This window comes from Monopterus albus, unplaced genomic scaffold (assembly GCF_001952655.1).
Source record: "Monopterus albus unplaced genomic scaffold, M_albus_1.0 scaffold3.1, whole genome shotgun sequence".
NCBI lineage: Eukaryota > Metazoa > Chordata > Actinopteri > Synbranchiformes > Synbranchidae > Monopterus > Monopterus albus.
In genome coordinates, this window is record NW_018127883.1 from 9,278,308 (window position 1) to 9,306,141 (window position 27,834).

Consider the following 27,834-nt stretch of genomic DNA (forward strand, 5'->3'; position numbering starts at 1 on the left):
ATGTGCTTACTGCATTTGAATAAAGTATGACAAGTAAAACAGTGCAACTATCGCTGCAATGCAGACACGAGAAACGTCTTTGCTGATCGACTAAAGACACACGCCTGTCTTTTGACAGAAAACAGGAGAGAAAACAAAGCAGATCAATGTCACCCAGCAGTTAAGGAAATACCAACCACATAGTTCAGTAATTATCAATGTAAAAGTCTCCAGCACCTCTCTACGTTTGTTTAAACTGTTATAGAATTTACAGTTTACGGGCCATAATAATACTCAAATCAGGGGAGAAACCCATCAAGTCAGTAGCGCTCTTGCATTGGCCAAAGACCAAATCGCTGAACGTGATTGGCCCCTTTGTGTGCGTCGTCGTAACCGTTCCGACCAGAAACAAGGCCACTCGGAAAACCCGATACCGCAAAGGTAACTCGTTGTGTTGTCTAGCTTCATTTAAATAATCGGATTTAACCGTTTAAGGCGATTTTGAGTGGTTTAAGTGTATATTTCTGGTAGGTAGTGAAGATAGAATGATACCCTTCTATTGTTAGTTTCGTCTGTTTATCCAAGTATTTTCTTCACACGTATGTGTGCTAGCTAATTTGCTAACATGTTACCGGGTAGCAAGTAACGTTAGTATCTGCTGCTGTCATTTAGAACTACGATTTATTTTCACAAGAGTGACTACTTTGTCTTCGTGCCGTAACATAAATCCAGCTGCTTTTAGTTATTTCCCTGCGGTTTATTTGTGTTTGATAAATGATATCTATTGTAGCTAACTAGTGGAGCAGTGCAAGAGCAGTGTTGTTCTGTTGTTGTTTATGAAATGCGTTATCCTTAATAACCTAAACTCAGACAGTCATATCTGTTACTCCTAGTTGTAACTTAATATCCATCTAATTTAATGTCAGACCACAACCACAGAATGCAGTGCAATACCTGTAAATATACATTGTACATATAGATCGCAGAATCCAGACTGTGTGTGCGTGTTTTTTTTTTTTTGTGTTTGTTTCTGAATCTGGACCTTGAGTCTGTAATAAAGTGTCATTCATGTATACAAATTCCCCACTCACCCCCCACTTTGGGGCGGTCTTGTATTCCTTCCTTCAAGCTCGGGTCCTCTACCAGAGGCCGGGGAGCTTGAGAGTCCTGTGCAGTATCTTAGCTGTTCCTAGGACTGCACTCTTCTGGACAGAGATCTCAGATGTTGTTCCTGGGATCTGTTGGTCCCACTCTCCCAGTTTGGGGGTCACAACCCCCAATGTTCCTATTACCACGGGGACCACTTGTGCCTTCACTTTCCACATCTTTTCTAGCTCTTTTTTCAGCCCTTGGCATTTCTCGTGTTCCTTCTTCCTGATGTTGCTATCGCTTGGGCTCGCTACATCTATCACTACGGCCTTCTTCTTCTGTTTGTCCACCACTACAATGTCCGTTTTTTTTTTAAATCTCTTTACTAATCCACATTCCCTTGCTTGTTGACATGTATGTACACATTGAGAGCCAATGTACCAGAGTCAAATTCCTCGTGTGTCCAACACACCTGGCCAATAAAGCTGATTCTGATGAAACACTATTTGATGGGGAAACAGATTTTGGACATGCAACTGGAAACTACTCTTCCATAGTACAGAGTTGGTGCCAGGGACTTAAAAGCTAGTCTGTTATGTGATTTGGTCTCATTGTTGGGAATTTCTGTGGAAAGTGTGAAGTAAATATCAGTTTTAACTTGATTCTCCTGTCTTGTCCACAGTCATGTCCTTCCATCAGGATTCGGGGGGTCCCAGGGGAGCAATCCTCACAGGCCAGCACAGCTCCCCTCAGAGCTACCGCCCCACCAACCTGAGGCCGCCTGCTCCCCAGGCACCCATTCCCCCATACCACTATGATCCACAGACCCCTCCCAGTTCAAACTACCATGGAAATAGCAGCTACATGCCTCCACACTCTGACTTCATGCAGTACCCTCCTCCTGCACCTTCCCAGATCCCCGGTTCTATTAATCAGTGCCCAGTGCGGCCACCTTTTCCCAAGTCCCCAGTTCGGCAGGGCTTCCCTGAAGCCCTGCCAAGCTTTCCACCTCCTCCCTTGCCCAGCTCCACAGGTGGTCCAATGCAGGGCTCTCCAATGTCTGCTCAGAATCCCTACCATGCTTATATGATGCCACCTGTGCCCCCACCTCCATTACCACATCCACCAATGCCTCCTCCCATGGTTTCTCAGCCTATGAGCTACCACCCTCCTTACTCAATGAACTACCCCCATCCTCCTCACCCCCCTTTCCCTCCTCCCACCTTCAGCCCTGGCTACACCCATAGCCTCAGCTCCTTCAAACCAGACCACAGCTTTAGGCATGGGCAGTACAAATATGAGAAGCCCATGGACAGCAGGAGGTCTCCCGAAAGAGGGTATCATCATGATGACCACAGGCAGAAGGGCTATAGCTATGGTAACCATGGGGATAGGCACAAAATGGAATTTCCTGGAGAGAGGAAAGATCGAGAGAGGAGTCTAGACAGGCGTGGCAGGCCAGAGGGTGCAGGATGGCACAGGTCTGAATATGACAGAGGCCGGGATCCCCCGAGACACAGGAGCAGGGATCACAGCAGGTACATACATCAGAGATGCTTCATCAATGAGATCTATCTGTGAAATGATTTCATTGTACTACTCTGTGTGTGTTTGCTCACAGAGAGAGATATCGTCACAGGGAAAGTCAGAGATCCCAGTCGCCCGACAGGCACAGAAAGAGGCCTCGAAGGTACACATGTAGCCCCATAGTTACTTTACGTATCCAGCTTTATAGTATATCTTATAATCGTATATCTTTGTATTTTACAGCTGTTACACACAAAGAGACTGAATTTTATACATTTCTCTTACTGCTCACTGTGTTGATTGTTCTTGTTATTTGTAGTCGGTCAACAAGCAGAGACAGGAAACGTGGTCGCTGGGAAGAAGAGAGGGACAGGAGGTCAGAGTGCTCCTCAGGACTGAGCAGAGAGCGCAGCTACTCATCTGTCAGGAGCAGGGATTCTGAAGAGGCCTTCGGCGACAGAGAGCGAGAGAAGATGAAAGAGAAGGGTGATGATGAGAAAGAGGAGGAAGAGCTGCTGAAACCTGCCTGGAACCGCTGCACCCATGCTGAAAACTACTACTCCAATGACCCCATGGACCAAGTGGTACTGATGGTCATAATTATACCTTGCCTACTGTACATTCAGTTGCTAACTGTTGATTGTAATATCTGGCTGTTATTATATGCTTGGTATCCTTTTGTCCATAACCATAAACACATCCATGCTTGGAGCTTTGTCATAGGTAGTTTAAACAAGAGAATTACTTATTTCGGCTTATTGGATTTAACACATTGCCCATTAATAGTGAGCGTAGACTTTTGTTTGATCAGTTTTCTGTTTGATTAAAAGTTTGGTTTGATTTGAAGCACAGTGACTCAGATTCTGTGTATTTTTCAGCGTTTCAGTTATAGCAATCATGCAGACACCTCAGTCACCCTTTGGAGCTCACCCACTGAGGTGCTTTGTGCTGTCTTTGAATCTTTTGAATAGCACCTTTATCTCCTCTAAAACTTTGGCATTTCCATGTAGTCTCTGAGTGCTTGCTTCATGCTGTTCTCAGCTACTTTCTTCAGACTCATTACAGGTTCTTATAGAGACCTGACCTGTCCTTCTGTAAGGTGAATTGAAGGAAAATGTCAAGCCTAACTTTATTTCTTTGCCCCTCCATTAACACATTTAGTACTGTAGTATCTCAGAATATTCTGCTGTAACACTGAGGACGCTGCCTGTGGGAACTAGTTACTGTAGCTGCTCCAAAAGTGAGTTGGATCACACTGATGATCTGTGGCACTGAGAGAGCAGGACACAGTGGTGTTATCTTTGTGAGGAGGGAAAGAATCTCTTGTTGCATTATTCTGAATATCATTATTTTCTCATTTAGTGACAGTTGATGTCTTGACTCAACTTTTCATGTGTGCGTACATGTGACAGCTTTACAACAGCAGAGGTCTCATATCACCACTATGATTTTCACTGACCTTTTAGAGCCACCTTCAGTATGAACAAGTGAAAGAAAATTAGCTGATGGTCTATGAAGAGGCTATTCATATAACTGCATCATACTCGGAGCTCTGCTGAGAATCCTTGTTACTCGTTATGTCCCCTTGATCTGCCTTCATTTCCTATACTCTGTCCATGGAAGGCATTAAATATCACAAAGGCTTATAGTATATTAAACAAATGCCACTTTATGATGTTATCCAGGCATTTGTTGCAACTTATTTTATAGGATAGAAAAAAAAATCAGCTGTCATAGACAGTCATGTATTTCATTTCAACATGTTTTTTTTCAGGGAGACTCTACAGTAGTGGGGACCAGTAAACTCCGGGACCTGTATGAACTCTTTGAGGAAGAGCTGGTGAGGAGACAAGAACGAGCCAAGGCTGCTCGACCAAAATGGGAGCCACCCAAGACCAAACTGGACGAGGATCCAGGTGGGTCGTGCTGCATAAAGAGTTGGGTGTACTTATGGAGGAACACTTCAGATGTAAAAGCACTGTCACATAATTTTGTTAAACTAATAAGGCAAATCAGTGCAGAACATGCACAGTAATATTGACTTTTATTTGAGGTCTAATTTTGTAGTGCTAAATAGTTTATATTTGTTACCTGGACCAGTCAGTGATTGACCCCTGAATTCAACTTTTACCTGACGAGTTATGTAGTCTGAACTGTACTGAATAAATTTCACAATTAAATAACAATGTGTAAACAGGTTCTGACTTAACATTCATGTTCTTAATAAGAATGGAAGACAGCTTAGCTAAAAGCTACAAACTGTACAGCTGAGTGGTAATTATAGTCCTCATTTTTGTGTGAGGTTTCTCTGTAGCAAGCATGAATGATAAGTGTGAAAGAAACAGAAAAGAACCGGTGTCACTACTGGCAGCTGTGCTGTTCTTTTAATCTCACAGATGTAGTCAAGTGTACATTTGGCTAGTAAAGCAGAAATTGTAATGAAGAAGAAACAATAGGAAATAAAACTTTGCTGTATACTCAGCACTGTGTAGATGAATATTCCTCAACACGAGCTGGCAAAGCCAGAAAGCACACACTGACAGATTACTGAGGCTTTATGTTGTATAATACTTTGAGGGGCACAGCTGAGCAATGAAGCTTTACCACTCGACCAGCAGCAGCTCAGTGAATTATGTTTCTGTTGTCAGTCCTGTAAAGTTCTAATGATTAAAGCCCTTTTTTGTGCTTTGGTTCCAGACGACAGCAGCAGCGACTCCGAGTGTGAGTCAGATGGTGAAGGAAGCACCTGCTCCAGCAGCACTGACTCAGAGGTTTTTGATGTCATCGCTGAGATCAAGAGAAAAAAAGCTCACCCTGACCGCCTGCATGAGGAGCTGTGGTACAACGACCCAGGACAGGTCATTTATTATGTTACTCAACAAAATTCTGTTGTTCTGTCGTCTACATTAATCTTGTGTAATCTGAAACAGACCTGACATGTATTAAAACAATGAACAGATTAATCCAACACCATTTCTGAATCGCCTTAAACTATAGGTGGGGGACTCGGGTCACATGACTTGACTGGAGTCAGATTTAAGTCGCAAATTTGAGGACTTGAGACTTGTTTGACTAACACTGGTAAAAGGCTAGATCTTGACTTGGTATTCACGACTTATCTTGACTGAGACTTCAGACAGATGGCTTGAAACTACTTATTGTTTTATTAAATATTTGCACTTTTCTAGATATTGAGAAGTTGTTTTTATTTTGAAACACAACTAGGCGATTTCTAGTGCAATGTGTTGCAGAATGCAGCAGTCCAGCAAAAGGCAACGCATGTCTCAGGATGTAGCTATCGTGGAGGGGCCTAGCCTATAAAAAATAAAGTTTGGATTCAAGGATTATGTTTTCAGTGACTGTAGTAAGAAGAGAACAGTGGTATGCAATGTGTGCAGCGCAAAGATCGGTGAGACGACCAACAGAACATCCAACTTCATTAGTCACTACAGAACTCACAAAGAAAGGCAGGAACAGGAATGTGCGACATTATGTTATGTTAGGAAATTTATTTTTAGCTTCATCATATTTAGCTTCCTGACAATAGCAGAATTTTGTTCACATCTACTATTAATAATTGTGTATATATGTAAATCCCAATCAGTATGACTTCTGACTATTACTGTGCCTCGTTCTGTGCCAGGCTATGTGAACAGTGCATGGTGCTCCAGTGAAGTCTAATAAGCGTGCCAGATGAATAACAGTTAAACTGTATAATCCACTACATTTAAAATGTAGTTGTAGGCCAACAATTGTACTGATTCCATCTAGTCAGAGCTTGACACATCACAAAGCTTAAAACTCAAAAGTCCAGCGGAGAAATAAAGGTCAGGAGCAGGGAGTTTAGAAATGTAATGTCTTCAACGGTCCATGTGTTATACATGGCAAGTGGAGCAGTTGTGTCTGATTTGCGTGTTTTCTTCCTGTCCAGATGAATGATGGTCCCCTGTGTAAGTGCAGTGCCAAGGCCAGACGTACAGGGATCCGCCACAGCATCTACCCAGGGGAGGAGGTATGATATGCTGTGAATAAATCACCCTTTCATCACCTTGAAGTTGTGCTACACAGGGGCAAGGACATTATTCTAGTCAACCTAAATGTGTTCTCTATACAGAAGCCTTTTTTATTATTGTATTAAAGGGACATTAGGTGAGATTTTATCATCCCTAAGAACCAAATGATGAACTGTAAGAGCTTGACAGTGGAACTGATCTATACCAGTGATTAATGGTAAGACTTTGTCATCTTACTGTGTATTAGATACATGTTGGACTAACTAATGTAACACATTTTAGCAAGAAACAACAGCAACAACAACACATCTCGGTGCTGCTTTAATGTCTTTGATCATAGGTGTGGCGTTACTCCTGTATTAGACAAACTATTTACATTTAATGAAGCCAATTAGCTTTTCCTTTTGATTTCCACTAGGGACCAGTGAAGGTCGCGTGTTAGTTAATGAGTCTTTTAACCTATGCAGAAGTATTTTGGAGGTAAATTTAATATCAGCCTCTCAACAAATGCTGGTAAATGTTTACTATAGTCGAGCTCCACTCACCGCCACTTCTGTAGGCATGAAAGCGTTATTTGAAGGTCACGTTATGTCTTAATTTGTTTGGATGGAAAATATAACAGGACTTAGCCCCTTGTCATTTGATTAGTTGACTAATTGTTCATTATGGTCTTGGTTGACCTGAAAATTGTCAATTAGTTGTGTTTTTATGGGTTTATACACTCTGTGAGCATTGTGATATTTATTAGAAGGATGTCAATTAGCATAAGTTTTAGTCATCTGATATTACTACAATACATAAAATATTGGATAGGGTTTGCAGATACTACAGATTCTAAAGTCAAATTTTTTTTAATCTTCTCATCATATTATGGTTCAAGCTTCTTAATTATGAGGAATTACTGCTTTTATCAATTTTGTCATTGTGATTGAAAATCTTAGGGATGATGAAGTCAGTTAGTGATGTGAAGTCATCACTATGTGCACTGGGAAATTGTAATGGACACTTTGTTCTCATATTTTATGAGCTATAGACCAAATGAGAAGGCATTTGGAAGGTGATTTGATAATGAAAACGATTGTTGGTTGCAGCCCTAAAATTCAGTGGCATGCAGAAAAAAAGCAGGCCGTCTTTTACTTTAATAATCAGCTCACAAGTTTGACAGTACAGTTTAAGAACAACGCACATGTATATGATGTGCTGCATTTTGCTTCAAAGAGGAGAAACAGTATCTTATTGAGTTTGTTGTGTTTTTTTTTTCCAGCCTGTGAAACAATGTCGTCCAATGAACAACAATGCTGGAAAACTGTTTCACTACAGGATCACTGTGTCTCCTCCCACCAACTTCTTGGTATGACTTTGGCTCTGTCAGTAGCCTAAAATAGGAGAAGATGCATTTACAAAATCCACATAATAAAATTAATGCCATTAATACACAATACCTCCGACCTAGGCATGTAACGATATTTGTAAATTCGCGTTAGAATATTGGATACCGTTGTGGGACTGTGACAGTATCTACCAGGATATTACATGTGGTTATTTGGTAGTATAACTGCAGCATATCAGTTTTCCTGTTTCAAGAATTGGCACGGGTGAGAGGAAACTGATAAAATGCTTAACGACAGTACCGCTGAACGAGGGCATTGCTAGCTCCATTTAGGACTGAGACAGTCCTGGATACCGCTCACAGAAACAGTTGGGCTCTACACTTTAACTGAGATGAGCAAACAACCCAGATGCACGAGTGAAAAAGTAGACCATGATGTTTGAAATACACGTCCAGTGAAGGACAAATCTCACCTTTATGTGGCTTATTCTTATGTAGTTCTGACTTCTTCTCCTCGTTTTGGTGCACCAAGCAGCAGTTTGCTCACTACTGGTGGTTGCTGCCAAATAGAGCGCGTTAAAATTGCCTAGGGGGTAGTAAACACTGACGTCACATAGTGAGTGTGACTCATTTTGTTTAAATACCAAAAAATGCTGACTTGTTATTTAGTTAGTAAAGGGCTTTTTAAAAATTTTTTCTTATTTATTTTTATTTTTTTATACCGTGATAAATATCATATTACTGTGAGTTTTTGGTACCGTTACATCCCTACCTCCAAATGATCAGTAACAGCAGTCCTGCACTTACGAGTGTGCGTTACCCTTGAGGGATGGATCATTTACCGGTAACATGAACATTTTTATACTCATGGCAGTAAACTGCACTGGACCCGAGCTCCTGCTGTTTTTTGTTTCAGACTGACAGACCGACTGTGATCGAGTACGACGACCATGAGTACCTGTTTGAAGGCTTCTCTCTGTTCTCCCACACGCCTCTCACTAATGTAAGCCTGCTTTTCAAATTGTTGGCGGTATAGATGATAAACCATGAATTTTACACCACAGTGGCTTCAGAGTTTTGAATAAGCCTCCTTCTAATCCTTCCAATTTAAGTTTTTTTTTTTTTTTTTTTTAAATATATTTTTTCACTGTTATTTATTTACTGTGCTATTCCTTTCACAGTGGGTGTTTAGAGGGCGGTTAAAAACACTTGTATAGTTCTTGCATGCCACTTATTCCTACGTATAGCTACGTAGGCTTGAACATTGTAAAGTGACGAGAGGGCACACTCTTCATTTAGCTAGGACATGTCCCTCACTTTGACTTTATTTCACTGAAGTTTGCATCATAAGGTATGATTCTTTCATAATGAGAAAATGTTAGTGACAGAGTCTGATTCCTTGTTAAACAAAAGTTACTGAGTGATTTTTTTTTTCAGACCCCTTGACTTTTTTCACACTTTGTTCTTCTTTTTTCCCTCCTTTTAGGTCTGGTAAGTCACTTTATAACTCATTTAAAAGGAGCATTTGACCAAAGTGCTGTAGATAAAGACCAAATAGCAATAAAGAGAATATCTCAGGAGGGAAAAAAAGGGGTTTTATTTGAGACTTGAAGGTTGCCAGTGCCAGGGTAAGGTGTTCCATAGTTTTGGGGCCATGCCACAAAGGCACGGCTCCTTTGAGCTGTCTGTTAAGGCAACCCTTAACAATTTACGTCAGCATTTGAGTGAAAAATCCCCTCTTCCTTAAACGCCACTATCCTCCAATAACTCCAAACTGACTTTTAGCTTTGGGTTGGCTTCTGTATTGCTTGGACAAAGTGCTCCTCTCTCACAGTGCCGACCTTGTCGCTGAGCCTCTGCCTCGTTTTTGAAGGCTCATCAGTGACTGTCAAACATTAGAGAGGTCACGACTTGGTGACCTTCTCTTTCTGTAGCCGTTTGAGCCACATGTTTGACTTTTATCCCAAAGAGCAAGTTTAAAGACGATAAATCATCAAACCCTGGTTCTTGAACATTTGTTTAAAGTGTAAATATTTGTCCCCGCCTATACATGTGGGCTCATGTCTGTTATTGTGGATGTGTGTGTTTTTCCTGCATTTATGAATAATAAACTACTTGGTCAATATCCATCTGAGAAAAGCCCAGAGGATTAGCCATGATTTGAACTGGATAATTTAGGCAACTCCTGTTAAAAGCTGGGGTAAATGCTTTGTTGCAGTGTGGGGATTAGGAACCTCAGAGCCTGGTGATATTAGTCTCCTGCTAGTTAGCTGCTGGGATAAGCAAGAACAAATGTGACTCGCAGGTTAATCTCAAAATTGACCCCCACGCTCTGACAACAAAGACTGTGTAACTTGGGAGATTAAACACAAAAGAGGAGGCTTATCTGTTTAACAAGATTTGAGTTACTTAATTTTCAAGAGTCAGGTGCACGGCTGTGTCTGTGGTGGCGTGCCATGTGTGGGATAGGGGTTATGTATATGTCTGGCTTTTTAAGTTTAGGTTGTGCATCTTTATGCACACATTGCAGTGGGATTTCTTGAACAGACACTTTTTATTTCTATATGCATGTGATTGGGAGCATCATTTTGGGCAAGCTCCACTGCAGAGATGAGGTTTTAATGAGTTTCCTTGAAGAGCTATAACTTCTGTAATGACTCAACTCGTCTTTTCTTCTCCTCGTCCTCTACTCCTTTCATTATCACAGATTCCTTTGTGCCGTGTGATCCGCTTCAACATAGATTACACCATTCACTTCATAGAGGAGATGACACCAGAGGTCAGTAAAACCCCACTTTATCTCCCGGCTCTTTCGCTCTTCTTTCTCACCCCTTTTGTTTTTATCTCAAATGGCTGAGTCTGAGCAGAGCTGAGCCACACATAACCCTCACACCTCAGTGCCTGGCTGAGCCAAGGTGCTAATCCTTTTAGAAGAGGGAAATGAGATTCTTTTTAACCTGCTCAGGTTGATTACATCAATGACAGGGTTAGAGAACAGGATTTACTTATCAGTCATATCTACAGTAAGGTATCTGTGTGGCAGAATGCTTTGTTGAGTCTGCTTGTACACATGGTATGTCCTTTCTCTGTGTCCAGAACTACTGTGTCCAAGGTCTGGAGCTGTTCGCCTCCTACTTGTTCCAGGACATTCTTGAGCTGTATGACTGGAACCTGAAAGGTAATAATCCCAAACCAACGGCCACTTTTACAAAAGCAATTTAAAGGCAGTGCTTACAGACACAGTGTCAGTTTAATGAGGTTACAAAATGATGAAAAAGGCTCTAGTTCACTGATGTCTCTTTTGAGACATGACATGTTGGCCTTTTTTTGTTTACTGTACTTATTAAATATATAAATACAAATTATGTAAAGTAGAGGTGTATCAACAAAAATCTTCTTGACTGATTCTGATTTTTTTTTAAGTCTGACCAAATCTGATTTTCTGTTTCTAAGAGCATACACAGACATTTTTGTAGCTTTTCTTTAATGGAAAATTAGATTAGGATAAAAATAAAGCTGTAAAGTTTTCATTTTCCATCATTCATTCTTTTTATTTATTTATTTATTTATTTATTTTTTTTTATTAACAAACCTCCACCTAAAAATAAAGGGCAATATTTGTACTTCTCTGATCTATAAGAAATAATATCATTTCACACTTCTGTTCTTAACCCGATGTGAAAACCATGTTAGCTTTAAGTATAAAAAGTTGTTCTCTGTCCAACAACAATAGAAAAGTCTGCTTCTTCTTTCAGGCCCTGAGTGGGACAGTGAGTCCTCTGGTTGCCAGCGGTTCCACTTCATGCCCCGTTTTGTTCGATTCTTACCTGGTGAGCCTAAACAGCTTTGCATTGCTCTTTGTCTCCTTTTGTTGGTTAGCACAGTTCTCAGTTTAAACATGCAACAGAAGAGACGCTGCATGTTTCCACTAATGTCCAACATTTTTTCACTGGTGTTGATATATGGTGTGTTCTTAGCAAACTGGCTCATTTACAGATCCTGAGCTGCTGTGTAGCTGCATGCTATTCATCTTTGATACACATGATGGCGCTGGTGCACTGTGATATTTCTTATGACATCAGCTTCACCTACCTTGTTTCCATCAAAACACAGTTTCTCACATAGGTCTCCCAATGTAGTCACTTCTCTGCCTCGTTTACAAAAGCAAAAGCAACTGTCCAGTTTAGGTTTCTGCTGTAATCTGTAGTTTAACAGTGAAAGGGTACAGGGAATTACAGTGAAAGCACAATGATGATGGTGATCTGAAAGTTACAGTGACAGTTTTGTGAGGAGAGTTGACCTGGTTGATTTCCGTGCACATGAATTTGTATGTTTCTCCAACATCAACCTTGTTTTTGGGGTCATGAACAGCAAATTAATGGATTGTATGGAGGCTCAGCGAAACATTCTCCCTTGGGGAAAAAGTCACTGCCTGTTCAGTTCCACAAACGGTAGCAATAAAAGTGAGATGTTTAGAATTAACTGTGAAATCCTGTTTAACTGCATGTTCTGCGATGATGTATTTTTTTAATGCTTCTGCCCTTACACATTTATTTAGATGGTGGGAAAGAGGTGCTGTCCATGCATCAGGTGCTGCTCTACCTCCTGCGCAGCAGCAAGCCCCTGGTTCCCGAGGAGGAGATCGCAGACATGCTGCAGTGGGAGGAGCTGGAGTGGCAGAAATACGCGGAGGAGTGCAAGGGCATGATCGTCACCAACCCGGGCATGGTAAGCCCTCTGCCTTTCTGTTACGACGCGAGGTGGCCTCGTCTGCCACTTCAAGGGCATCCGCCGCCCCCGACCTCGACATTGCAGGGATAAGGCTGTTCCTGTTAGCCTGTGACATGAACATCCTCACCTATTATACCCAAGGGCATTTGCTGTCATCAACACTATTCAGGCCAAAGCTTTTATTTCACAGTGAAGTTGGTTAACCTTCTTGTCTGGCCCATATTTCAAAGTACGTACAGTAACTGTGTCTGGGTAAAGGTGAGGAAGTCATTGCTAGGTAAAAGGTTGCATATAAACAGTGAATATCACTGTGTAACCAACGACATGGGTGAGTCAGCTGCACTTGACAGGACCGAATTGTTGCTGTCAGGGTTTCCAGATAGGTGGGTGTACAATATAATAGTACTACATCCATACACTTAAGTTAAATGTTTTGTCTGACAGTGAAAACCACTAAAAAACACAAACCCTGTTTGGTGAAAATAGAATTGTCTAGGACATCCGCACTGTCAGTCTGATTTTCTTACACAGAGTTTGGTGGCATGTGGGTCACTGGTTAAGCAGAGATTTTATTATAATTTGATTTTGTTTAAGAGTTTTTAACAAGCACAGTTGTCTTAATATATTTCCTAGTACTGAAATTATTCACTTAATGCTCACAGTGTTGTCTGCATTACCCATGACTGAGTCTGAATGTAACAAATATTAGCTTTGTGGTTTATTGTCTTTTATTATTGTGGTTGTCAGTCAGTGAATAGTGAAAAACTAATAATTAAGATACCCTTGAGCCCAATATGTCCAATCACTGGTCCAAAACCTGAAAATCTTCTATTTACAATGGTATAAAACTAAGAAAAGCAGCAAATCCTCACATTTGAAAAGTGGAAACCTTTTTTTTTTTGTTCGATCAAATAACAGTTTGACACCAGCTGATAATGATCAGAGCTATCAAATCCGCTGAGGACGTGTTTTTGAAGGTACACATTTCAAAAACATACAGTAGTTGGTGCTGTTTAATCATAATCATGTCCTTTCAGAGCTTGAAACCTTCTCTCATTTTGTAGAACTCTCATCCACTGTTAAGTGGAGGTGCAGATGTCACTACATGACAGGGTCCAGTGCCGGTCAACCAGCTGATTATTTCACACATTGTCGTTGGCCACAAATGAAGGATCAGGTGTCATTAAGCTGTGGTGCACAGTAAATGGCCTAGTTTAAATAAAATGTCTGATTGTAAACTGGGATACCTTCACGCCTTCCACTGAGCCAGTCACTTCTGAATAGGTCACTTTGAAGGCAGAATCAAAGTTAGCCTGCGACCTCTTGCTCTCAAGTCAGCATCTGTATGCAGACCATGACAAGCAAGCGCAGCTAACGTCAAGGTGAGCCTGAGCCTCGAGCCATCTGCCGTGTACCTCATCACGCCTTATGCTACAGCCCCTTCTTCTGATCCTGCAAAATGCCTGACAGGCTAACTGATTTGGGAGTCAGCTGAGCACATGTTGCTTGTCAGTCTCCTCCCTGATAAGAGCATCAGAAGTTAGCTCTCCATCCCTGACAACACTTTATTATGGTTGTGCTAATTGAATCTGGGCCTCATCTCCTTACATTCCTGTGACAGATGACCCCATGATGAGGTTTATTTGTTATTTCAGATATTGGTAGCTACAGTGGCTTCAGGCCCCTGCACATGTTGTGTTGTTGATTTCATTTTAATTTGGTAAAATTACCATTTTTGCCATCAAACTGCACTCATTTACCCATAATGAGAAGATAAACAAGGTGAACACATGTCTATACTGTACCGTGACTCATTGTTCTGACTCCTTTTTCTCTAGAAACCGAGCTCTGTGCGTATCGACCAACTGGATAGAGAGCAGTTCAACCCAGACGTCATCACCTTCCCCATCATTGTTCATTTCGGGATCCGTCCTGCTCAGCTCAGCTATGCTGGAGACCCTCAGTAAGATCACATACATGCACACGCAGAAATGTCGACCAGCCATTCGTATCCCCCTTATAACTCCCACCCACTGCTTACTGCGTCCCTAGTTCCCTCTACTCCTTATTCACTGGCATTTTTCACAAGCACTGTGAGGGCAGAATCCTTTATATTGCACGTGAAGGAAATGAGAACGGCATATGTCATAAAGGAGGGGAGACAGATGATAGATGGAGGCGGGAATGAACAGATGAGAAAACGAGTGGTGTGACATTTTCACATGCGTTGTCACAGGTCCCACATTTCTGCTGGGGTGCCTCCACCGTGGGAGCTACTATGGTTTATGTCTCGTGAATAGTAATGCTACACACAGGGCTGCAGTAGGGAATACTGTACTGTGCTACTGCATAATTAAAAAAAAGCAGTGTAGGAGATCATGTGAGCTGAGATGTTCAGAGAGATGTGGCAACACCACGCTGAGCACCAATCAGAGTCAATACACAGCCTTCTATGCTCTCATTCTAAATTTAAACCTGAGGATTCCTTTATAATTCCAATATCTGGTTTCAATCACAACAGTAAGGAGGGAAATGGCTGTGATGCAAACAAGAGGATGATCATTAAGAAATCAATTTAGATGGAACTAGTTTGCTTGCTCCCTCTGCCTAATGTCCTCCCCCCTGCTGCTACATTTTAGCCGTCTGTCCATTGAGCGCTTTCATCCCTGTGCACCCTGCTGCCATGTCAAACTTCTCAAAGCGGCAGACAACGACAAATTTATGGATGGACTGGGACATCATTAGCTGATGCAGAAACGAGTAGTAAGAGACCAGTGGAAAGGATTTCCTACCACTGCTAATGATGCGTGTAGCGAGGCCAGGAGTCTGTGTTGATTGCAGCGGTGGCAATGCCACAGAGAGAGAGAGACTTGGGCACAGCAGCAGCAGCATATATTAACTCATGAGACTGAAGAAGCTGTGTTGCCTTCTTCTGCTTGTACTGCCCACTCGATGCATTTGTGTTCAGTAGGGGTGCGACGAGATCTTGAAATATTCAAATGTGACGCCGTTTCTCATTGAGGCAAAAGCTGTCTCGTGATACGAGTACATAACAGAGCCAGAGCAACAGCCAGTGTGACGAAACATTCACATTCCAGCAAAAATGCAACTCCCTGCTGTGTTTTAACGCACGGGGTTGTGTTAGTCGGGGCGGTGAGGGGTTGCAGGGGGTTGTGTTGAAGGCGTGTACGATATGGCCACGTTGTAATGAGTTGATGTGAGTGGCTTCATTCATCTTTCCAGCCCATGAGTTTACGTTGTGTTTTGGTTAGCCATGCTGCTAACATAGCCTACTATACCTTAGCCCCAATTCTACCACCAGTGTGTTGGCACTGATAGATAAAAAACACCTTTTAACATCCAGTACTAGCAAGAATGCATGTTGTGCTGTTATTGTGCATTAACTGTAGCCCAAATTCAACAGTGAATAGCAATGAATGTTCATGCTAACAAGGTAAACAAAATAGTCTTCTTCCCGTGGGCATCCACGTCTCGATTATCCCTTGTATGTGATTGTTCAGCGCAGTGCCTTTGCTGGATGATGTCACCTTCCAGTGCGGTACGGGGGAAAATAGTGTAGAAGGTCACACACAGCTTCAGTTAGAAGTTCAGTCACAGTTCTAAGGTCTGAAGAGACTGATGTGAATCATACAGGAGAGAAGCCAGTTGAGTTTGTGGCAAAACCTTTTGCAGTGCTGTATGTTGTTTTGTCTTTTACTGCATAATTCATACTCAGGAAGTAGAACTTAAGTGACATTCATTACAAGATGATTAGTTAAAACATTTCAAAATGCACCTGCATTGTTTTGCGTTTTGTTCATTTCACTTAAATAAAAGACTATATTTTGTCATTGAAGGTTTTTTAAAAATAGTGTTAAAATATCGCCTCTTTCTATTAAACTCAATATCGTGTATCGTCTCATCTTGTGAGCTAAGCGTATCGTCACGCTCCTAGTGTTCAGGGCTGCCACTTGAGCTGCTTTAGCTTTGTAATGGCAGATGAGGCAAGGATGATGACATGTAAGGAAAAGGGAGCAGGATGGAACAGGACGGCAAATGGAAGCAAAAAAGGGGATGCAACATTCGAGAAACATGATGGAAGAGTTGAATGAAGTCTTACTGGTAAACCCTAAAACTGGCTATGAAGTGAATGTTGTCACATTTACAGATTGAGGGTTGCAAAGTCTCTCTTGCATCTCACAAGCCTGAAGTTGAAATACCGTGCCCTGAGCACCTTTTTTCATGTATCATTTGTCTTAACCAAGCCCTCAAAGTTATATAAAAAAAAAAAACTGAAAGTTCCTCCTTTCCATTTTCCTCTGTGTTGCTTGAAAATGTTTATACATACTTGAGAGGATTAGAAAACACTGCTCCTGTGTCATGAAGAAAGCAAAACAGATGTGACAGGCAATGGTCAGACTCTCTCTCTCCTGTGCATCAGAAGACATTTGCACGCTGAAGTTGAGCCGGTCTCGGCCTCCCTGCGGGGTGGCTGTTGACTGTTTGAGTTGTGGCCAGCGTCAGCTTTCTGAGGGTCACTTGTCAGCGAATGGAGTTTCATCACATGTCGAATGGTTTGTGTGTGAAATAATCTTATTAAATAGCAAATGCGTCTTGTTTTTGTATAAAAAATAGTTTAATAAATTCAATTTTAACTTGTTGAGATAATTCAGTCTAAAAATATGTTAATTTTTTTTCCCTCATGGAGTTGGACAGAAGAGGATAAAACCCTGAATAAATCTTGCTAAATTCTTTTGCATTGTTGATTAAAACACACATTAACCTGCAAAATTTAAAATCTATCACAGTGCTTGCTGTTGTCCTGTTATTTTTGAACAGATCCATTACTGATCATTTAGTGAAAACAGTCCTTAGATCGCTTCCAAAAATATCAAGACCCTTGACATTTTGCAAGCTTCATTGTGTTTTAAATTTAATTTGTAATGGTCAGAATCACCATCAGTATGCGCTTTCTAATGCATAATGACAAAACGTTTTTAGAATTGTGCTCAGGTGCATCATAAACCTTTGTGATGAGGCATAGATTAGGGTGAGCGCATAAACCAGCTCTAAAGATTTTAGTGTTCCCAGGTGCTCAGAGGTCTCAGTAATTGTGAAATGGAAGAAGTCTGGAGCCATCAGGACTCTTCTAGAGTCAGCTGTTTGACCAAACTAAGTAACGGGCAAGAAGAGCCTTGGTCGGAGGAGACAGAGTACCCAACGGTCCCTCTAACAGAGCTTCAGATTGAGAATCGGAAGGACAGCATCTTAGCAGCTCTCCATCAGTCAGGCCTTTATGGTGGAGTGCACAGAAGCCTCTAAGTAAAGGCACATCAAACCACTTGGAGTTTGTCAAACAGCATTTAGAGGACTCTGAGAACATTACGATTAAGTCTCTCTGCTGAGACAAAAGCTGACCTCTGGCTCTATGTGTGGAGAACACCAGGCACTGTTCATCACCTGCTAACACCATTTCTACAGTGAAGCATGGTGGCGCCAGCATCATGCTATAGGGGGGCTCCTCAGCAGTGGGGACAGGGAGTCTGGTCAGAACTGAGGGAAGGATGAATGCAGCAAAATACAGAGAAAACCTGCTCCAGAGTGCAGAGACCTGAGACTGGCAATGGTTACCTTTCAGAGGGTCTGCAGGCAGAACGGGATCCAGGTGTACAAAGCTTGTAGAGACTTATTCAAGAACTTGGTTCCACAAAGTTAAGGGTTTGTAAAAGAGAGAATTCAGTGTTGATTTTGAATAAATTTGTAAATATTCTAAAACATGTATTTACATTCACTTATGGGTTATTGAGTGTAGACTGGAAAATTTATCAACTTAAAATGAAATCTCTACCACTATATAGTGTGCAAAAACTGGAGGGGTCTGTAGACTTTCTGAAGGCTGCAAACCATGACTTTAGCAGGCAGATGAAGCCATCATACTACATCTACCATGTAGAGTATGAAAGGGGCTGGAGATAGGAAATAGAGTCTGGGTAAAGAGGCAGCATATGCTAATGAAAGCTTTTACAGAGAGTGAGGAGATGCACAGCAGTGCTACCCTGAGAGCACACAGCGGATCTGTGGAAAGGTCATTGGAGCGATCGGGAACGAGGAGGCCTCCCAGGCTGGATAGACTTTCTCTCTGTCCCTTTCTTCCTCTCTCTGTCTCGTCTGCTCAGGATCCTTCAGTGCGGAGGTGGTGGTGAGCTGATAATCGGGGCAGTAAAGCCGTCTCATTCCCTCGTCTCAGTCTCTAATGAAGTCCCCACTATTAAAGCCCTATAATTCTTCTCTTCCACAGTACACCCCCACCTCACTTCTTGCGCTTTCTTCCTCCTCTCTCTCCTTCTCTCTCATTTTGTCTTTCTTTCTCTGTCAATGCAAAAACCCCACCACACTACTTCTCCATCCCACCAATCATAATTGAATAACTCTGAGTAAATGAGGAGAGTGTCCTGAATGGGAACACAACGGACACACTTGGCCCTCAGTGCATCAATCATTAGGTCTGATTGAAAAGGGGTTGGGGGGAGTTGTATGGCGGTGGCTACATGTCACCTTGCCGATAACTCCCTGGCTCTTTTCACGTGCTAATGAAAGCAAAGACAATGGGGATTTTTATAAAGTGAGAGTAAGGACATAGCGGGGTAGCTCTTGAGCTGCGTACCAGGGCTGCTCAGATGTTTCATGACTTACCAGAGAAGAAAAGGAGGTGAACTGTAAATTATTAGTTAGTGTGAACCTCTGCTCACAGTTCAAATGATGGACATCCCCTGCCCTCACACACAAGCAGCTAACAGCTGAAGGCAACGCTTAAGTTATGTTTAATATCAGGCAAGCCACAGGTGGAATATTGATTGCTGTTCTTGTTTCAGAACAGGAGTTTGGGGGGTGTAGACTCTTGTCAGGCTGACACCTCCTTATCTACTGTTGGCAGGTACCAGAAACTGTGGAAGAGTTATGTGAAACTACGCCACCTGCTGGCCAACAGCCCCAAGGTGAAGCAGATTGACAAGCAGAAGCTGACGCAGAGAGAGGTGGGTTGAAAGAAAACAAACACACTTTGATATTTTTTGTTCAACATTGCCAGGTGGTGTGCATTTGTTTGTGTGGATGTAGTACAATGTGCTTTTGGTCTCAACATTTTGGAAGCTCATTTCTGCAGATAGAGTTGTGCTGAAACACTGGCACTTGCACACTTTGCAGAAATAAGAGATCCTTAGCCATAATGTTCCTGCTGTTTGCACTGATTCAAATGCTGTTTATCTGGATCCCACCGCTGGTAGTCATCGCCTCAGTGTAGAGGATGCTGTTTCACTAACCACAAGAGCCACAGCTTCAGTTTTACATGTTTAATGTCTTTCCACAAGAGAGGAATGTTTACATATTGTGTCTAGGGCTACCTTGGAAAAATATGACATATACATATATATATATATATATGTATATATATATGTATATAAATTACATTTTCTGTAGCCTTGAAATTGTCCATTACATGTACGAGCAATATTCTTATCATTATTCAGTGTTCACTGAAAAGCCTTTTGTGGCCTTCGCTTCTCTATTTTTGGTTTTTCCTAACTCTTCAGACCCTTTCCTCCAGCATAGTGTCTGGTTTGCAGTTTGTTCCAAAGAAGGTCATTAACCTTCTTTCCTTTGGGCTTAACTTCAGTGATATAGACCTTGCTTTTATTTTGTGTGGAAGGATAGGCAGTATCTTTCTTAAAATGATTATAGTCAGTCTTAAATAGTCAGTTGCCTATGGCTACTGTAACCACCCCTTCTGATTATTGGTCATTATAATAAATTACAAAGTTTATCTGAATGTAATGTGAGATTTCAGAGGTTTAAGTGAAATCAAGGGGTTGTCTGGGCTGTAATAATGTGAACCTAAGCACACAATTTAGATACATTTACAGGCCAGAATAAAATGGCAGTAACTGCTGTCTGGAGTTTAGTGTGAAGGTCAGACCACCGCTAGGGACCAAGGTTGGAAAAGGTTTGGATGTGGTGAAGTAATGACCACGTTGCTACAAGGGAATTGCGGTGTATCAGTGTTGTGGCCTGATGCAGCAAAGCACAAGCGATTTGGCTGTCCATATCTTTCCTGTTGGGACTGCTATAACTTATCTACAGTAGATACAGCTTTTCAACCCTCTCTAAGGTCTGGAGTGTGCTCCAGATTCACTCTCTTCCTTTGGTCTGTTTGATACACTGTGAACCAATAATAAGCAACAACTCAGAGCTCAATTAGCTTGTATCCCAGGTAGCTTGGCAAAGCATTCCAGCTAGCAGGCCCTGACAGTCCTACTGTCAACCTGTAGTGGAGCAATTAATGAACCCAAAACATGCGCACACACACACACACACCGAGTCTATCGGGCTCCACCAGAAGCATTAGCCATGTCAGTGTCTCTTCGCTGCAGCGGCAGTGTGGCATTGGTTCTTATTTTATGCCCAAGGGAACGCTGAAGCTTCCTGTGTAAATGGTCTTTCTTTGAAAGCCAAATGTTTGTTCCACTGATGGGCTTATTCTACCATTAAGAATTACCCTGTCAGAGGTGTTCACAGCAATGTTGTGCTGCTTTAATTGGTTCTTTGATACCCCTGTGCTCAGTCTGGAGTCCAGGGAGCCTTAGGAAGGCCGCAGGTGTGTGGCTTGGTGACAACTGGCCTTCACACCAGGATAAATGCCTCTGCACCCATTTCCAGACCTCACGCAGAGAACATTTAGGGTTGTGTGTGTGTGTGTGTGTGTGTGTGTGTGGGTGTGTGTGTGGGTGGGTGGGTGGAAATGGTATGACAATGAGGGACATGCAGATGGGTGCCCAGATGGGATTTTTGCAAGTCCCACAGTCATAGATTTGAACTCTTGATTTGAGTCCTCAGCTCCTCTGATTCCTCTCCTAGAGATTTTTCTATTTAATAATTTTTCAGACATCTTAGTTTCGTTAGTATTGAGAACTTTGGCAGTGACCTCAGCCTTGAGTCTTCTCTGTCAGCTCAGCTTAGTGGATTGGGGATTTGCTCTGATTCTTCCTTACCGATGTGGCCAAGCTTAGTCAACCTACATGAAGAGAATCTCTGAAAAGGCATTTTCAACCCATTCCACAGATTTACCTTTGATTTCAAGTTTGGACTTTAGCCAGACTACACAAGGACATAACATCTGTTTTTTTTTTTTTTTATAGTTTATTGTCGTGTTGATTTCAGCGGGTTCATAAGGGTCATTGTCTTGCTGCAATGTATATTACCTTAATCTTGAGATTTTGACAGTTGAACCTGTTTATCACAAGTATTTTCATGTACTGTATCTGGTCAACATCATCAGTTGTCGAGTTTATTTATAAGGTGCATTTAAAACAACAAGAGTTGACCAAAGTGCTGTACATCAGTCAGTCAAGTTGCCAAGTGCTTGCTCAAGGGGCATCAGTTGGGTTTGTCTCTATAATAATAGCACGGTTTAGACCTTATTATGTACATTATCCTGAGATGTCTTTTATTGTGTTTTGGTGCTCTACAAATAAAAGACTTGAACATTTCCAACATTTTCAAAACATTTTCTGGTGTAGTAGAAAATATAAATGTCTTTCCTACAAGCAAACAAGACCAGAGAAACATGGAGTAGTATTTATTAGTTTGACAAAAAAGAAAATAAAATGATCAGCATGGTAGAAAAGGAAAAGGCAAAATAAAGGAGTAAAAACATGTTTTGGTATGTATCCAGTTGTGGACATAATGAACAGCCTGTTGAGTAGTTTGCAGTCTTTTTGTGGAGTACCAAGCATGTAGTTTGGTCTGAAGATGGTGCTTCTGAATTGATCAGGATTTATCCTGAAAGCACTCAGGACATTTCATGGCAACTTACTTATTAGATTATTATACATCATGTTCGCACAGCTGATGTTTTTCAGATTACATTAAATTTGGCAGGTGCTTTAGTCTAAAGCAACTCTAATATCAGTGTTGCATAAACATTCTTGGGAAATGAAATATTTTTCTGCACACCATGCCATCCCAACTAAGCCACTTGTACCAGTTTATCTCTGCATGCACATAACATTTAGTGCACTTGTACATGTTTACTGAGAACAGGTGCAAATGCAAAGATTGATCTCAGGGTTTCATGAATTGATATTGAAATGTTGACCAAGAGCAGTGGTTAGCACTGTCGCCTCACAGCAAGAAGGCTCCGGGTTTGAGCCCCGGCCAACCTGGGGCCTTTCTGTGCGGAGTCTGCATGTTCTCCCTGTGCCTGAGTGGGTTCTCTCCGGGTACTCCAGCTTCCTCCCACAGTCCAAAGACATGCAGCTTAGGTTGACTGGTGACTGTAAATTGCCTGTAGGAGTGAGTGTGGGTGTGTGTGGTTGTCTGTTTCTAAGTGTCAGCCCTGTGACAGACTGGCGACCTGTCCAGGTGGGCCTCGCCTCTCACCCACTGTCAGCTGGGATTGGCTCCAGCCCCCACAACCCTATTCAGGAATAAGCGGTGCTGATAATGGATGGATGGATGTTGACCAAGAGTCATCTTCTGGAAACAATGAGCATCTACTAAGATTATGTAGATCTGTCAGATACAGTGAGAATCAACCAAAGGGCCATAAATGAACCTGTGCCTGTGCAACCTGTGAACCTTTGCATGTGCAAATAAAGGGAATGCACATGCATTTCACAGGCAATGAATTTGGGGTTGGTGTGGCTCAGGAGGTAGAGCGGTTGTCCCCTAACTAGAAAGTCGGCGGTTTATTCCCGTTTTCCCCAGTCCACATGTCAAAATGTTCTTGGGCAAGACGCTGAACCTCAAGTTGCTTCTGATGGCCAGAGCAACAAAAATGATTGTCATTATTTCAAACAGGTCTTTTGGTGTTTAACCTCAGCCTGATTCAAAACACAAACACTCCTCTCATCAGAAGGATGTGATGATAAAAGTCAAAAGTGCAATGACTTCTTTGTTTGACCAGCTTAATCGCTCCAACGTGTCTTCCCAGTTAATTATTTACTTCTGTTCATTACTTGACCCTGTGGAAAGCACTTCATAATAGAGTGTTTACATATCATTCACAAGGTTTGATTACGGCTTTGCATGCACGGTGGCTGCATGTCCATGGAAGGATTTGTTGTGTGTGGTTGCGCATGCATGTGTTGTGCAAGGGCGAGCATGTTCACTTTGATGCACAGTTCAAAGTAGGATGGCATTATTTATTCATGCCTTTGTTGTTCTTGTTTCCCCTGTGAGTCAGAAATTCCTGGCGTTCCATTTTAGGCAGATCATGGCTTATTAAGACAGAGTTGGTAGCATCTCAGTTGAATGAAACGCATGTGTGCATGCACAGTTAGGATGTGCAGTCTGTCAGTACATCTTCTATCTTCGTTACTATTTGTAGGCCTCCTGTCTCAGATTCTTGTCGCCCACACCCCCTCTTCCCTCTCCATCTTACCGAATTTCCAGTTATTTCCTGTAGGGCTGACATGATGTTGATAATGTGTGTGTTTCAGTAATGGTTTTTGCTGCTAGTAGAGGTACCTCTAGGCTTGTTTGCAGTGGTCCTAATGGGCAGGCAGGTGCCTGGCTCTTGGTCCCTGGGACTAAAGCCACAGTGTCAGGACTTCTACACCCCTATCACCAGCACCGCTGCCCACAGCCATGCTGATCCATGCTGAGCATTGCAGCGCCTCAATTAGCCAGGACCAGCAGGGCTGTCACTTCCCCTCTTTCTTCTGTCCACTGTTGTACTCTAGGTGTGTTGTGCCATAGAGGTTTCACTATATTGCATGTGCCAGCCTGTCTGCTGAGAGAACATGACTGGGGAAAAAAGGGAAGAGATGAGGGCGGGGTGAGCTTTTGAGGATAGAAGCTGTCACCATAGGCTGGGTTCCAGTAGATCAATAATTGACTGGCTGGTTGTTTGGCAGGAAGCACTTCAGAAGATCCGTCAGAAGAACACTATGCGCCGCGAAGTGACAGTGGAGCTCAGCAGTCAGGGCTTCTGGAAGACTGGCATCCGCTCCGACGTCTGTCAGGTAACACCCGCCAACTGTATGCTTGCATAAACACTAGCACCTGCATACATGCAACAATACATACTCACAGATCTCACTCCTGAATGCTCACAGATACACCAGTCAACATTTACCTAACATTTGAAATGATACTTACTGAATACCTTGTTACAAAGTGCTAAAGCAGAGATGCAACCTCAGCGTGAACACAAACATTAATAACAGTTAATAAAATGAAGAAATTAGTTTATGATCATTAACATTGTATATAATTAGGGAAGTGCATATCTTTTTAATGAAAACTGGTAGCACAGCAGTTAATATGGATTTGTTGTAATTGTTAATTGTATTTGAAATAATTGGCAAAGACAGGAAATTGTCAATGATGCCAATCACAAGAGTTTAAAACCCCCAAATATTCAACAGTCCAATAAAATATTAATTTCAGTTCTAAAAATGACCGAGAGCCAATTCAGGGCCACTAAATGCCAAGTAATGCAAAGCACTAATAGCTAGGTTTGTTGCTGTTGCTTAATTATTGTTTGTTGTAAACCTCATCATCATACAGTGGGTACGGAAAGTATTCAGACCCTTTGCTGTGACACTCATATATTTAACTTAGGTGCTGTCCATTTCTTCTGATCATCCCTGAGATGGTTCTACACCTTCATTTGAGTCCAGCTGTGTTTGATTATACTGATTGGACGTGATTAGGAAAGCCACACACCTGTCTATATAAGACCCTACAGCTCACACTGCATGTCAGAGCAAATGAGAATCATGAGGTCAAAGGAACTGCCTGAAGAGCTCACAGACAGAATTGTGGCAAGGCACAGATCTGGCCAAGGTTACAAAAAAAAATTTCTGCTGCACTTAAGGTTCCTAAGAGCACAGTGGCCTCCATAATCCTTAAATGGAAGACATTTGGGACGACCAGAACCCTTCCTAGAGCTGGCCGTCCGGCCAAACTGAGCTATTGGGGGAGAAGAGCCTTGGCCTGGAGTTTGCTAAAAAACACCTGAAGGACTCCAAGATGGTGATAAATAAGATTCTCTGGTCTGATGAGACCAAGATAGAACTTTTTGGCCTTAATTCTAAGCGGTATGTGTGGAGAAAACCAGGCACTGTTCATCACCTGTCCAATACAGTCCCAACAGTGAAGCATGGTGGTGGCAGCATCATGCTATGGGGGTGTTTTTCAGCTGCAGGGGCAGGACGACTGGTTGCAATCGAGGGAAGGATGAATGCGGCCAAGTACAGGGATATCCTGGAGGAAAACCTTCTCCAGAGTGCTCAGGACCTCAGACTGGGCCGAAGGTTCACCTTCCAACAAGACAATGGCCCTAAGCACACAGCTAAAATAACGGAGTGGCTTCACAACAACTCCGTGACTGTTCTTGAATGGCCCAGCCAGAGCCCTGATTTAAACCCAATTGAGCATCTCTGGAGAGACCTGAAAATGGCTGTCCACCAATGTTTACCATCCAACCTGACAGAACTGGAGAGGATCTGCAAGGAGGAATGGCAGAGGATCCCCAAATGCAGGTGTGAAAAACTTGTTGCATCATTCCCAAAAAGACTCATGGCTGTATTAGCTCCAAAGGGTGCTTCTACTAAATACTGAGCAAAGGGTCTGAATACTTATGACCATGTGATATTTCAGTTTTTCTTTTTTAATAAATCTGCAAAAATGTCAAAAATTCTGTGTTTTTCTGTCAATATGGGGTCCTGTGTGTACATTGAGGAAAAAAATGAACTCAAATGATTTTAGCATATGGCTGCAATATAACAGAGTGAAAAATTTAAGGGGGTCTGAATACTTTCCATACCCACTGTAGGTGACTTTGCTCTAGTACCTCTCCACATACAGGTTTTCTGATCGATGAGGAACAACAGGTGTGCACACTCTCCTGATAACGATATGTAGATAATTTAGCTAAACTGCTTGCATGTCTGGATCCTCAGATTGACACAGACCAGTGCTCACTGCTCAGCTGCAGCAAAAATTTTGGCTTTCAATTGCCAAAATTTAAGTAAAGTGGAGTCCTCCCGAGCCTCAGCAGCCATACCCTTCATTAAACACTGCCTCAGACCTGACAGTTTGTTTATATAACTTCATCAGCATTCGCTATGGCAAGAGCACACATAACGTAAGCAGATAAACCAGAACGAAACGACACTGTGCTACCTTGATTCTTGGGAAGTGGGACAACATATGAAGCTTGTGTGCATAAAATTAAGCATGAGAGTTGAACCGTAACTTGGGAGCATGTTACTGCCACACTGTGTCTGCTGAAACATTCAGAGCTGGAGTTGTTCCTGGATTTGTTTGTGTAATGAAATGCATTATTTTACAGTTCTCTTATTTATTGTTTGTTGCAATATTTCCTGCCTGTTGGATCAGTAACAGGCAGGCCTGTTAAATCTGTATCTGTAATTGGCAGATCTTTTCCTCTGAACACATCCTGCATCACTCTCTGCAGCAAGGATAGCCCACAGCTGATAGTTAGGCTCACATTTAGAGAGGAATGACAAAGTTCTAGCCTTGCAAATCAGACCTCTCTTATAGCAAGGTCTCGCAAAGAAAGATCCGATCCATAATTGCTGCCCAATTATATTTGCTTCAAGCTGCTACGGCTAATTGGTTCATGAATTATTTCACTCCGAACTGCGGTGGTACACTCTGCACAACGTGTGACACAGACAAGAGATTACAACAACATTGACCCATAGTTTCTTGATTCTAAAAGCAGGTGCTCTGTTCAGAACAAAATTAATCCCCCAGTTACTAGCATCGCTCAGTTACGCCAAGGTTGTTTCACTTGAAAGGCTCTGTCAAGGACCAGGCTACACATTGGAGGCATGGATAGGATTTATTTATTCAACATTTTTCTCTTTTTTTTATGCCTCCACGCCAGCAATAGCCGCAGCCAGAGGCATTATGTTTTTGCGTTGTCCATCTGCCCCTTTCTTGTGAATGCACTTTGTCAAGAACATCATGAGGGAATTTCTTCAAATTTTTGGCACAAACATCCACTTGGACTCAAGGATGAACTGATTAGATTTTATTGGTCAGAGGTCAAACCTCACATCTGTCCCATTCTGATGAATTTGACTGGTAGGTGGAGACATACAACCACAACGTGGTAATTCTAGTTAAATTTTA

At 42.1% G+C, this 27,834-nt stretch overlaps 1 protein-coding gene across 2 annotated transcripts in view; it reads left to right on the forward strand.

Annotated features, from left to right (window-relative positions):
* The first annotated feature begins 238 nt into the window (after positions 1–238).
* Positions 239–27,834, forward strand: part of drosha (drosha ribonuclease III) — an 83,011-nt gene continuing 55,415 nt past the window's right edge. Inside the window, exons 1-16 of one of the 2 annotated variants that reach the window (XM_020603739.1) lie at positions 239–420; positions 1,751–2,606; positions 2,690–2,758; positions 2,915–3,179; positions 4,370–4,511; positions 5,293–5,453; positions 6,527–6,607; positions 7,873–7,959; positions 8,855–8,941; positions 10,646–10,717; positions 11,035–11,116; positions 11,694–11,768; positions 12,497–12,666; positions 14,508–14,632; positions 19,604–19,703; positions 24,582–24,689. In XM_020603739.1, the coding sequence (XP_020459395.1) occupies positions 1,753–2,606; positions 2,690–2,758; positions 2,915–3,179; positions 4,370–4,511; positions 5,293–5,453; positions 6,527–6,607; positions 7,873–7,959; positions 8,855–8,941; positions 10,646–10,717; positions 11,035–11,116; positions 11,694–11,768; positions 12,497–12,666; positions 14,508–14,632; positions 19,604–19,703; positions 24,582–24,689 (2,478 nt within the window). In that variant the 5' untranslated portion in view covers positions 239–420; positions 1,751–1,752. The other variant, XM_020603729.1, reaches the window with a different exon arrangement.